We start from the raw sequence: 13,003 nt of genomic DNA, 5'->3' as shown, positions 1-13,003 counted from the left end.
GGATTGGGCCATTGCTTTTCATTGCCATAGCCCCTTGTGTTTTTACATAATGTGGGTAATAAAATAAGCCGGTACGTTCTCCACTTCTGCCAAATGGGCCTATTTTATGAACCACTGATTGCAGCAAGCAAGTGAAACTTCTTTGTCTGCATGTGAGTGTACGTGTTGTGTGTGAATATGTGTGTGTGTGTACATGTTCAGGGAGAGGGGGGGTTCCAATGGATGCCAAGCTTTCCATAGTGTTTACTGACACAACACATTTTAATGGTTTCTGTCCAGTGCCAAGAATTGAGAAATCAAGTCACTTCAAAAGGGTGCCACACTACGGAAGTCCACTGTTTACACTTATGGCTTCGGCTGTTTAAATCTGAAACAGTGTAGCCCTATGGACACCACAGCTGAATTGTTTTGTTGTTGCAAAACTCTGTGCAAGTATTGTTTGCGATTTGCATAAAATAGTTCTCCAAAAACATCCTTTCCTTAAAAATGTATTATTCTATTCAGAGACATTTCATTAAGCCTAACTAAATATTACGTCTTTGCAGTCAGATCAGTCAGTGCTGTACACTACACACAAAATATGGAACGAAAACCATGTCAAACTTGAAAACTAATCAGCTCCTTATGCACCTCAGCCAAGTATTTCTCCTCAGACCTCAGATTTTATTTCAAACTCTCAGTAACGTTTGAACAATGAGCTGGAAGACGTGTGAGGTCCCAGCATACAGCAACAACGTGTGAACCTCAGCCATTCTCTGGCCATATGCTGGTGAACGCCCAAGAAGAGACAATAGAGGAATTGTTTGGCTCAGGGTCCAACATTAAAACAAGTTTCTCTCTCGCACACGCCGTGGGGCTTCATGGGAGACCCATCGCCACAATGATCAGCACAGCTCACACACATAAGAGTGAAGTAATGAAATTCTGATCATTATTCCCATCCCATGCAGTCTGTTTCTTGTTTATTCTGCAGGTCGCTCTGTGCTGTGGTCCAAATGTCTGCTGTGAGTTAGCGGCGCTGCAGCAGTGGGCGGTTTCTCTATACAACCTATCTCTGTAATGAGCTGGTGGGCCGCTCACTCCGACCGGGGTTGCAGCAGGATAAAGGAACAGCGTGACTTCACCCTTTGGCCACAATGGTGTTGAATTTTCCAAAGATTGTGGAGATTATCAAATTGCACATCACAATAATATTACAGTCAGGGTGGCCTCTTCATCAGGTTACAGTGCGAGGGGACTGCGATTTAATCCTGCGAATTGAAATCCTCTTCACTGCAAACAACAGCACTACCCTGAATTGGATAACGTCAATACACATGAAACACTGTTACAAAAGTACTTTTTTTATTAAAAACATACACAAACATAAATAAAAAGAACACTGAATGGAAAAAAATCTATCAAATGAAATCAGATGAAGATCTTACAGGTATGCTACAATCTTGTAGGAGAAACAATATATCCATATTGCTTTTGGCTAGGCAAGTGCACACAGAATTGTCAAAATCAAGATACATAAATATGGAATTTAAAATGAAGCCCCTGTGTTTTAATAAGAAAAAGCGTGTCTACTATTTCCTCTAAGTGCTGCGTAATGAATGTCATACAGACATAAAATATAAATGATTTTTACAGCTGAAAGGACACTTTAACAATGACCTGTCTCTGTACTTCTGTAGCTAATAAATAAATATTTAGTGCATATTCCCATTTACCTCACTGAAGAGTCAAATGAAAAACAGAATTTAAGTTAAAGATGAACCAAACTCAATTTGGTTCCTCTAGTTAAAGCAGACAAGAGTCTATTCATGTCACTTATGATCAGACAGTCCAGCTATCTGCATTGCTTGTTGATTGTCATAAACATAAACAGATGTCATTTCCTCCTTAGTTTCAAATGACATTGTCGTGTAATTGCCTTCAATAAAGCAGGCCACTCATTAGATTTCATTAGAGACAGAAAACTGGATAACAAATGAGTTTTTGGAGCACACACACACACAAGTGATTTTGTTGCTTAAAAAAAACCAAAAATCAATGTCAGAGTCAAAGTGAATCTTTCATGGCATTATGTTTCAAGGGTGCTTTAGAGGTTTTAAGGCTGTCATAAATCACCATCTAACTGCTTATTTCAAATTATACAGTTGAGTTACTTACTGTGAGGATGCCTCATTGCCTGCCTTGTTCACACTTACAAAACCTTCCAGGAAAACATTTGTGCATTCACTGCCATGGGTCAGAGACAGGCCTGGAAGTCTTGTTATTTTTATCCTGTGATAATCCGCTAAGTACAAGCAGATGCTCCATCAGCTACAGTGTTCTTTTTGGACATTTTTTACAACAATAAACATTGATAAATCTTTTCTCACTGCACTTCTTGCCAACAAACTAACTTCCTTAGTTGCTCCCTTGTGGTTTGTTTAATTAGTGCACAAACACATGTTGTAATCTCAACTGAAATGTATTGAAATTTCTCAACACAAACCGCAGTACTGTAAAAAAGTAGGGGGAAAAAAAAAAAGTCCAGTGCTATTTTGGATGAAGTTGAGAGTTATGTGTCTCTTTGTTTGGGGGGTGGGTTGGCAGGTTTTTAAAAGGTGACTTCCTTTTCAATGACTTTTTCTCATAAAGGACTCCAAGGCTATTTGGTGAAGAATAAAAAACAATAACACATGTACAAAAAAACAAAAACACACTTTTGACAAACCAACATTGTAAATCACTAACAGTGGTTCTTTGGCATATCAAATGTTCAGTAGCATGTCCGCTCCCCATGTGTTTAAATTTCAGTTACCCAACTTTACGGCCCCAAAATACGTCCCTTCTCCATGCAGGTCCAACATCCAAGCATTGGACACGTTGACATACAAGGCATCTCCCTCTTCCAGCTGGACTCCTCGGCCCTGCTGGGCACAGTACATGTTATAGCTTGTGTCGTTCCAGCGCATGGTGCTGCCCGTCTTCATCAGCAATAAAGCTTTGCCGTTCTGTTTGATGCTCTCGTGGTAGACATACTGGATGAGCTGGGTGTTGCTAACATCCACCTGCGGGCTCCTGGCCTGACTGCTGTCCTCTGGTGGATAATTGTAGTAGCGGAAGCAGGTCTTGGCGTAAACATAGTAGAAACCCGACTCCATCACCAGCAGTTTGCCCTTCTGGTAGTCCATTCTGTGGTGGTATCCATGTGTCTCCTCCCAGTCAATGGTGATGGCCCTCTCCTCACCCTCTGCATGGGAACAAGAGCAACATAAAAGTACTCAAAGTTTACATTCATGATTAACTAAACCAGGTTACACCATTAAAACATGAGGAATGTGTAGGAATGTAAAGACTTAGTAGAGCTGTAACTGATATGTTTATACTAAAAATGGAGAAAGTGACAATATGAAAGGACCATGGTGACTGTAATGAATCTGAAGAGAATCAGCAGCTTAATCTGCAGCTCCCCTCAGCTTTAGATCTTTATATTGAGTTTCAGCTCATTGTTTATCTGTCCAGGCCACAACTTTACTGTTGTGGTTCACTCTCACTGCTCTCATTATGTTGTCTTCTGCAGCAGCAGGCAGCAGTTTTCTGAGAAAAAGCTCTACTCACTCAGCAGCAAACGGAAGAAGACGGACACAGATAGTAACTGATGGAGCATTTAGCAGCTGAAGATATTTCCCCCAGGAGTTGGTATGACCTTGTTTTATTTATATTTGCATACAGAAATATGCTCCTTTTCCAGAGATTCATGCAGTTTAGAAGTTTAGAGTGTGGACTATCAGATTATACTAACCTAGTTGACATTATTTTGCTGTTTAGTTGAACTCCTCCTGGTTAACTTTTTGTAATTTGAAGTATATTGTGTTATTTTTGAGAAATGTAGTTTTAAATCTTCCATGTTTACATTATTATTAAACAGCAGATATGTTGACTATATTCCATATTACCTCCTTTACTCTTCACTCTAAATATCTTTGCAAGCTAACATTAGCTCTGTTAGCTTTGTCCAGGAGTTCACTTTGTTATGCAGCAGTTACACCTGGCAGTTAATGGGGGTAAATATTTAGAAACGACTAATCTCTGTATAGGAACTAGTTTGTGTGGAGCAATGTAGTGACGCATAAAACTCCACTCAGCAAACACTTAAGTTACAAGGCTAACACTGAATTTGTGAGGCTTCTTTGTGGACAGATAAGTGTTTGTAGTGGAATAATAAAAGGACATAAATTCAATTGGACTCACTCTTGGAGTACTCCTGATGCCTTTTGATTGGTAGATGAGCAGATGGCAGGATATCTCTTTGAGTTTTGCACCGTCCTCCTCGTTTCCTTGTGTCCCTCAGTGCATTCAGCACGGGCTCTGTTTGCACCTCCTGCAGAAAACAGGAGAAGCTCCTTTAACAAACTGAATGACAGATGAAAGGTCAGAGATCCTCTTGTATCTTGTGTGTGTGTGTTTGCACACATGTGTGTTATCCTACTATGAAAAGCTGCCCCATTTGAAACTTATACCCACAACAGCAAAGAGACATCAACAATTAACCCCCACTTTTTCTTAAAGCAACAATATTTTATATTTTGACATCTTTTACCACAGCTTTGTTCTGCTGTCTCTTTGAATAACTGTCTGCTTGTATTGAATTGTGTGTGTATCTGCAGACTGAGTGGATGATTGTACATGAACTGCATGTCTATGTGTATTATCCATCCTCTTTGGCGAGTGTGCTAACTTCCCATTACAGCCGTGGTTTGTAGTTGGGGCCGGAGGCTGTGACAGGGAGGCCTCCTAGTGAGTGTAACCTTTCAGCTGGATTGTGTTTCTCATGGATTTGGCACAAATAGTGTCTGGACTGAATTCAGCTCTGAGTGTGGATTCTATTCAGGGCCGATGATGCCGCCATCCGCAGTCTGAGCTGGGCTGTCAGGCAAGACAGAGCATATACTCTCAAGGAAAACATGGTTTCCAAGCAAGTAAACAGTTACTGCATCAGAGCTGCCAACTCTCTTACACATCTGGCAGCAGATTAAAGTATGAGGCATAACTGTTTTGTTTTCTGCCCCTGCCTTTGCCTCTACCGACTGTCTTACACTCACACAAATGATCCCGGCAGATACAAATAAATACAGCAAATTACAAATATCAAACAAATGTCATGAAAAAGTTTATCATATGCTGATGGTGAACTTGTTTTTTGATTTTCTTCTGATCCAATAATCTCATGTATCCTGGCATCACTATCATCTCAACCTAACTCTGAACCAACACCTAAAAAAAGAAAGAGCGAAATGGAAAGTGTTGGAATGGACACAGTTTTTAAACATACCAACTTAAAAACCACACACAGCGCCTCCGAGCACAAACACTGCTAGACACTCCAAATAAACTCGACTACAGAGCCAGTCCCAACACTGCACCTGTTCTGTGTTAATATTACCCTGAAGTATTTATTCACAGCCCAGATCCAGACAAATTTGCACAGCTCTCAAACTAAGATTAGCACTGTCTGTCCTCCAAAAACAATTTGCCGCACAAACATGTTTATAACGCAGCGTCTTGAAATGAGACAGGGGTAAACAACGTCTTGCCAAGGCTACAAAGTAATTGTGAACGTGCTCCCAATTGGCCCTACAATGTGGGATCTATCTTGATTTGTGGTGAGACCATGTCATACCTCTTTAACCAGAGAGAAGAGATTATTTAAACAAAGTAGCAGCAGCTTGGCAGCTTCCTGATCTACAGTGTGATCTAGAATTAAAGTGTGACATGGTGACAACCACTCTGCACCAGACGGAGCTGCTACATGACAGAGAAATGTCTGCCTTGAAATACACTGTATATCCAGCTACGGCTGACTTGATTGCACATGCTTGGTCCTGTAATACCACAGTGCATGCAGGCTTCAGCTCGGCCCTTTAACTATGCACCACACACATCATTCAGCATCTCTATTATGTTGATGAGTGGTTTCTGAGATGCTACCCTAGAACAAAAGTCCTCTCACTCAAAGCTTGGCCACCAAAGCAGATTGTCTCTTTGTGTTTCATGCTGCATCAGTCAGCTCTCCTTACACAGTTCACACAGACCTCCACAGGCTGTAAACATTCAGATCATGAGCCGTGATTCATTGTCCTGTGTTCTCACCACTCCCCATGATCGCACTGACCACAGCCCCAGCCCGGTGCAGGCCAGGCCTGCACATCCTGTCTCACATCAAAGAACTGCACTGCAAAGCTGAACTGCAGAGCTGACAGCTGTCCATTGAGGCCTGCTCCCTAGCAAACTGTCTGCAGAGAGCACCGGCGGTCTCAGAACTGACCCTAAAATAACACGTTGTGGGCCAAGTGGACCTGTCACCCTGACACCTCATAAAGCTCCCAGCATGTCTCCCTGCACTCCGTGGGAAATAGTCGAGGGATAACAACACAATGAGCTCCTCAGTCCAAGACAGGCTGGGTGGTTTGTGTGAGTACTCCGCCAGTGATGCCAAGGGCAAACACAAATACATAATTTCAAAGGAAATTAAAGTATTATGAGAAACCAAACACTGGTGAAGCAAAGCAGTTCCTTTATTCTGTGTTATTTTACTTCCTGGATGGTTTTTTCTTTTGCTATAGAGAACCTGTGCCAAAAAACAGGCGATGACTTCCAAAAGGGGATTAGAAAAAAAAATGACTTCAACAATTAAGAATTCCTATTTTACAACTCCCTCATGCTACAGCTGATCATCGAAAAAACACTCTGCAACCGCTGACGCCAATGAGTGACTCACTAATAGCTGAAGCAGTAAACTACTTTCTGTGTGCAGTGTCAGTATGCCTTTAATCAAACTCGTAAAAAAAAAAAACCCTGAATGACAAGCAATTTGACCTTTTATCAGACGGCAGAAAGGTATTTTCCCTGCTGTGGTCTGACCTCTTCCCAGCCTGTGTGACCACCTAGGGTTTGGTGCTTGCTTTACAGAAGCCGTGGTATGCACTGGAAACACACCCATGGGAAAATCAGAACTTGTGTCAGTGAAAAATTGCAGATGATTACCTTATTCATTTTCTGCTGCTTCAACTCCACTCTTTTAAAAACATAACTGCATTATTACACACACACTATACTCCCCTTTGACAGTAACAGGAGGAAATACCTGGTTTGGCTCAGAGTCTTCTTAAAGCAGATTACCTTTGGTCTCTGACACATTACTTCTGTCTCTGTAACCCCTGTGTTTCTCCACAGTTTCTCTTTAGTGACATGTCAAATCAATCAAGGGCTACAGATGTTACTAGATGTTGCTAGACGTTTGTGGAGCCAGAAATTGCAATAACGTCAGTGAGTTCTGATGATTAATGATCAAGACCACAGGCATGTGTATAGTGCTGTATTTATCTGTGTGGACTGTTCTTCAGTCAGATGATGTGTTGTGCTGATGACTGCAGTCAACCAGGAGTAAGACTCACCTCAATAGGCCGATGTGGGGCTGTGGACAAATCTACCTGGAGACAAGAGACGTAAGAACCTGGGTTAGAGAGGTCAGTGCAAAAAATACCATAGTTATGTCATCTCTAATTAGCATCTGTTACGAGAATGCTCCTCTAACAGGTGTGGGTGGGAGGAATATTTCACAAAACTTACAGGAAGAGAAGCAGCAATTCAGTTTGGATGTTTATGTGTGTGTGTGGGAGTGGGAGGTTAAGTTATTTTCCACATGTCACTCTGCATTCCACCGCAGCAGGCGAAAGTCAAAGTGATTTGGTGACCGAGCACTGGTTCTCATTTGCAGGGCTGTTGTCTCTAATTTAATGTATCTGCATTAAAAGAATTGGCCACAAGGTTTTTGTGCGTGCACGCTGCTTGATGCACAAAGACACACAACAGTAAAAACTCGCTTCAGCCCTCAAGTTCAAATCCGACCAGCGTTTTTTTAAACCCACCACGCTCAGCACATTCCTATGTAGGCACGGCGCTGTGCAGATCCCAGCTCTCCTCTTCATCGCCAGGAACTTCTACAGGTGCTAAGGGCAGATGATGGTTCGGTTTCTCTGACTCATGCTGAAAAGTGCTACCATATGCAGCTGTCATCCAATTCAGAACAGGCTGCCTGTTAATCTAAAGCACGGCTCTAAATCTGACCAATCAGAGGGCCTCTGAAGGTGCTGAGTATTCACGGAGCTCCTCAATTATTCCCAGAGATCTGGATCTACATTCCTTGTCATCAGCATCTAAATCCTACATGCATGTGTTTGTGCACACAGTTATATGAGAAATTAAACACTGATTCTCTGTAACTGTTACTCCTACCTACCACATTGCAATATGTTGATGCCAAAGACAAGGCAAAGAAATGTAAACACTTAGAAGAGAGAGAGAGTGATGCTCCCCAGGTGAACTTAAAGCATCCTGACAGAGCGGACATGTGGTCTGTTCTCTCGGCTTGTTGAAACATGACAATTATTTAACTCCAAAACCGCTGTAAAGAATAAAAACAATCCTGGCAGAATGATAATGTTATTTTACAAGATCACAGATAAGCAGCCTGCGAGACGGCAAAGAGGATTGAGGATTGAATTGAGTTTGCACAGTCAGCCCAGCAACAAGTTAGAACATCCAGTCTTCCTTGAACTTTGCCAGACTTTTCTGTCTCCAAAACCCCTTGAGAAGAGCTCTGCTTCTGCTCAAAAGTTTACAACTTATGACACATATAAATTACAAATATAACCCCCCCGATGGCATGTAAACACGCGCATGAAAAACTGCAGCCCGAGAGCCTCAAGTGAAAACATCTGTATTTTACAAACAAGACATCTCAAGACTGACATTTGTGTTTGCAGCGGAGCCTTCACTGGGACGCTGAGATTTTATCGTGTCAAAACGAATTCACGATGCTTTGAGTCGAGCTGAAATAACTAATCTCCGTGGAAAATTTCATCAGGGGTTCTTGAGATGCTATCTGGGCCTATCAGCCGGGGTGTTTTCACAGCGAGGGAAGAAGTGTTTTAACTGCCTGGCTGCCACCGAGGCGCAGCGCCTTCAAAGAGACGCCAAGAGTGCACGAAACTTTGGCGCACAAAACTGCAGAACTGGCTCTGTGTTCAGACTTTTTTTCTCCTTGTTTTACCTCTGTAGATTACATCTACTTTACTTCTAAGAGCACACACCGCCAACTATATATAGAGCTGGTAAACTTATCTGGCATTTTATGACATTATAAAGTTGCGCAAATCTTGTCGGTCTCTCTTAACTTGCTCGTAGCCTCGAAGAGAGCTGTTGACAATATTTGTAGGTAAATATTTCCTCATAGGGCCAAAGCTTAAGTAAACCTACATACACGCTGACGACAGTCAGTGACTTTGCAAAGTGTCTCGTTGCGCACGGGGAATCAAACACCAAACCACACCACACGGTGTCATTTGAGCCTACCTCTTGCAGATAACCTGTCAGGTGTAACAAGATCGCCACGCTGGAAGCCACCTGAAGCAATCCCATAACAGCCAGGGTCCCGAATAGGAGCGGCCGGTAAGTGGGCTCCGAGCTCTGAACCGGATGGAAGCGGTGCTGCCCTGTCTCGATGTCGACGGTGTTCCGCAGGTAGCCTCTGTACTCGTTGTGGGTAGCTGCCATGATGCGCGCTCTCCGTGTGCTGTTCAGCCCCGGGGCCAGGTCCCAGACTCACTGCAAGGAAGGAAAAGGAGACAAGAGTCCCTATAATCAGCGGTGGGTGGGCTGAAAGAGCTCGTTTTCCCCGTGCAGCCAATCAGAAGGGTCCTCCGGCACTCAGCTAGACCGACGGAAAAGACTGAAACAATACCGGCAACCAGATCGACCTGAGCACACGACAGGTACAGCGGGCTCTTTATGGCTGCAGAAACGTATTAACACGTAATCCACCCCCTCTGCGCGTCCACACCCCCGGTGACACACTCACTGCACAGAGGCTGAGTGTTCAGCACAGCAGGGATGCAGAGGAGAAAAACATGCTGGGGAGAGAGAGGGAGAAAAAAAAATCGATTTTAACCCATTAGTCATCATTTAACTAAAACGGAACCCAAAAAACCTAAATATTGCAAGCACACACATCAAATCAAATGTAAAAAAGATTTTTCAACAAAACAAAAAATACACTTTACAATTGTATTAATATTTAACTTAATGAGGCACTTTGCCCAAAGATCCCCTCCAGATATATTTTAAGATACATTCAATATGCTGCTTAAAGTTTGTATTTAGTTTCTTGTTTTTTTGTTTGTTTTTTATGCATGTAAGCATATTGGTTTGTATACATATGTCTGTTCAACTTTAAAATGCTAATATAATAAATAAATAAATGTGCTTGTTAGAATAATCTTATATCTCATACAGGATGTTTCTTGCCTCTGTGAAAAATCAGCTCTTAGTGTACAGGACTTGCACCACTGGTTTTAATTCATCACACTTGTGTAATTACAGAACACACTGATTGGCCTCTAGACTAATGTAATGTCACAAAATCATGGCTGTGCACTCTTAAAGTCTGAACACAGAGAAACTTTCCAGCTTCTGTTGATGAATGTGAAAACTGGCTTCTGGCTTTTTATTTAATAGTTAAAGACAGAAAGCTTTGCAATGTCAATTTATTATCTTAATATAATGAAATAAGACCAGATTAGTATTTGTTTATACTGGCAGTTTGTCAATTATCATAGTTACCACTCAGTATCAATTACTTATCTCTTGCTGGTGTGGCAGTTCAGGCTCATTAGAGCTCCACAGTCATTTGTACTTTGTGTCCAATTGTCCAATCCAATTTGATCCATTTGTCACATCAGAAAAAACAGAATTCTGATGAATGAAATTAACTAATTATCCAATCATTAGCTTTGAATGTTGCCACTGACTGATGTAACTGATTGTGTTTTTCAACATGTGGAGGGGAGCTATAATTAAAACATTTTCATCTGCTAAGTACCTGGAAACTGTTATTCATGAATTTCTCATTTCTTATTGTAATGGTCACTTAGCTGGAACTGGCCAAAAAGTCCCTGGCAGGCGTCCAGCTGAGTGAAGAAAGATCAGCCCCCCTCCTCACACCCTGTCACTTCTTGTGAATTTTCTAATTGTTCCTAACTGATGAGATTTTTTAGCATATTTGGTAGTTTTAGGGAAATCTGGGTCTGGCTCCTGCCATCTTCACATGATGAACTACTGGCTGTCACTAAGATGAACCTGGAGGCTTAACATCCAGGCAAGTCATGTTTACTTGTGAAGTCCAATTTTCCTTATGATGTCTTAATGAGCTTTCTAAACCCACAGTGGCTCCAAAGGCCCCCTATTAGAATAAGCTATGTACATGAGGAGATAATGTAGATACACTTATTAGCACTTGCTGACTTTAAAAGGTGTAATGGCAAATTTCTGTTTTGTCGGCCGGCAGAAGTCTCTATTTCATTCTTCGCCATACAGCTGAAAATTTCCACAACAAAGGATAACCCCCATATTTTTGAACCTGGGCCTTATTTTGTGATTAACAAGGACAAAGATCTCTTTTATTAAAGAATAAGATCCTTTTTGTTGAACTAGAAAGATCAGTATATATCACTACCAGCACCTCTAAAGCTCACTCAACTACGCATTGTTTGTTTGGTTAATCCTTACAAAACCAAAGTATAAAAATGTACAAGTTGTTACCAGTGGGCAACCAGCAGAGACTCTATAAAGTCCCTGTGGCTCAGCCCCTCTGGACTAACCCCATCTCCTGCAAATTATATTTATATACAACTAAACTGCAAATATATTTTGTAGGAAACATAATCTCTGGCTGGATTATGTTCAGAGGTAACTTTTAAAAAAATAAATAAATGAATGAAGCACTATACAGTTTTAAAAGCAGCAGAGTTGGCATGGGGGTGGATGATAGGCATACACAGTGAACGACTATGACACCAGAGACCAGGTTCACATCCACAGTCCCATCTGTGGTTCAGGCAATAAAGAGACTCTGGCTAAGGTTTCTAAAATATGGTGGTTTTGGCTAAATAACAACAGGTTGTCTGTGAGCATTTTACTTATATTTTCAGTATCAGTTTATTTGCAACTTGCAACAATATATCCTCATTACATTAATAAGAAACTTAACAGATACATTTCCCACAAAATATATTTGCTGCTGCAAATAAGTGGTATATAAACATAATGTCTAGGAGACAGAGTTGCCTTCACAGATCCAGGTTAGTCATTTCCTCCTATTTCCAGTCTTTATGGTAAGCTAAGCGAATCATCTGCAGGCTGTAGCATCGCATCATTGTAGAGGTTAGATGACTTGTACTGAAGTAAGTACTCAAGTAAAGTAAGTACTAAAGAACTCAAGTAAAAATGAAATCATCTTTCTCAGATGAGGCATTCCCTTATCTGTGTTGGTTTAAAAAATCTCAATTAAGAGAAGAAATGCAACTTTTACCAAAACTAAATAAATAAATAAAATACTGCACATGTAATTTGCTCATTCCACAGATGAGGGATGACAACCAGCCTGGATTTCCTAATGCTAAACCTGAAAACACCCCATCACAATGAGTCAGATTGTGTATGTGTGTTTGTCTGCCCACAGTTATCGCTAACTCGCCTTCCTACATAAACAGACAGATGTCATTTCCTCTTACCATCATTCCAGCATTCACCCAGAGTTTTTATGTTTGGTGTTTACGTGTTCTCCCTGTGCCTGCATGGGCTCTTTCCAGGTACTCTGGCATCCTCCCACAGTCCAAAGACATGTAGGTTAGGTTAATTGGTGACTCCATATTGCCTGTAAGATAAGGTAAGATACACTTTATTTATCCTGGGGAAATTTACATGTTACAGCAGCAAGAAACAAGAGTGAAAAAATAGAATCCAGCAGACCACTGCATACAAAATGGCAGAGGCCATCTGTATTTGTAGGTGTGAATGTGAGTGTGAATGGTGAAGCATTGTCTATATATATATATGTTGGCCCTGTGATGGACTGGTGATACGTACAGGGTGTACCCTGCCTCTCGCCCAATGTCAGCTGGGATAGGAT

General features: G+C 41.5%; 1 protein-coding gene across 1 annotated transcript; it reads right to left on the bottom strand.

Moving 5' to 3' along the window:
• Positions 1 to 1,322: 1,322 nt before the first annotated feature.
• On the bottom strand, positions 1,323 to 10,373 carry tnfsf11 (TNF superfamily member 11). Its single transcript, XM_018704403.2, has 4 exons — positions 9,391 to 10,373; positions 7,431 to 7,466; positions 4,228 to 4,357; positions 1,323 to 3,226 (listed from the first exon to the last, which is right to left on the bottom strand). Exons 1-4 carry the CDS (start codon positions 9,589 to 9,591, stop codon positions 2,787 to 2,789), a joined length of 807 nt encoding a protein of 268 aa, XP_018559919.1. The 5' UTR covers positions 9,592 to 10,373; the 3' UTR covers positions 1,323 to 2,786.
• Between the last annotated feature and the right edge of the window lie 2,630 nt (positions 10,374 to 13,003).

The sequence above is a fragment of the Lates calcarifer genome, linkage group LG1 (genome assembly GCF_001640805.2).
Source record: "Lates calcarifer isolate ASB-BC8 linkage group LG1, TLL_Latcal_v3, whole genome shotgun sequence".
NCBI classification, from domain to species: Eukaryota; Metazoa; Chordata; class Actinopteri; family Centropomidae; genus Lates; species Lates calcarifer.
This window is presented reverse-complemented; position numbering and strand designations above follow the sequence as displayed.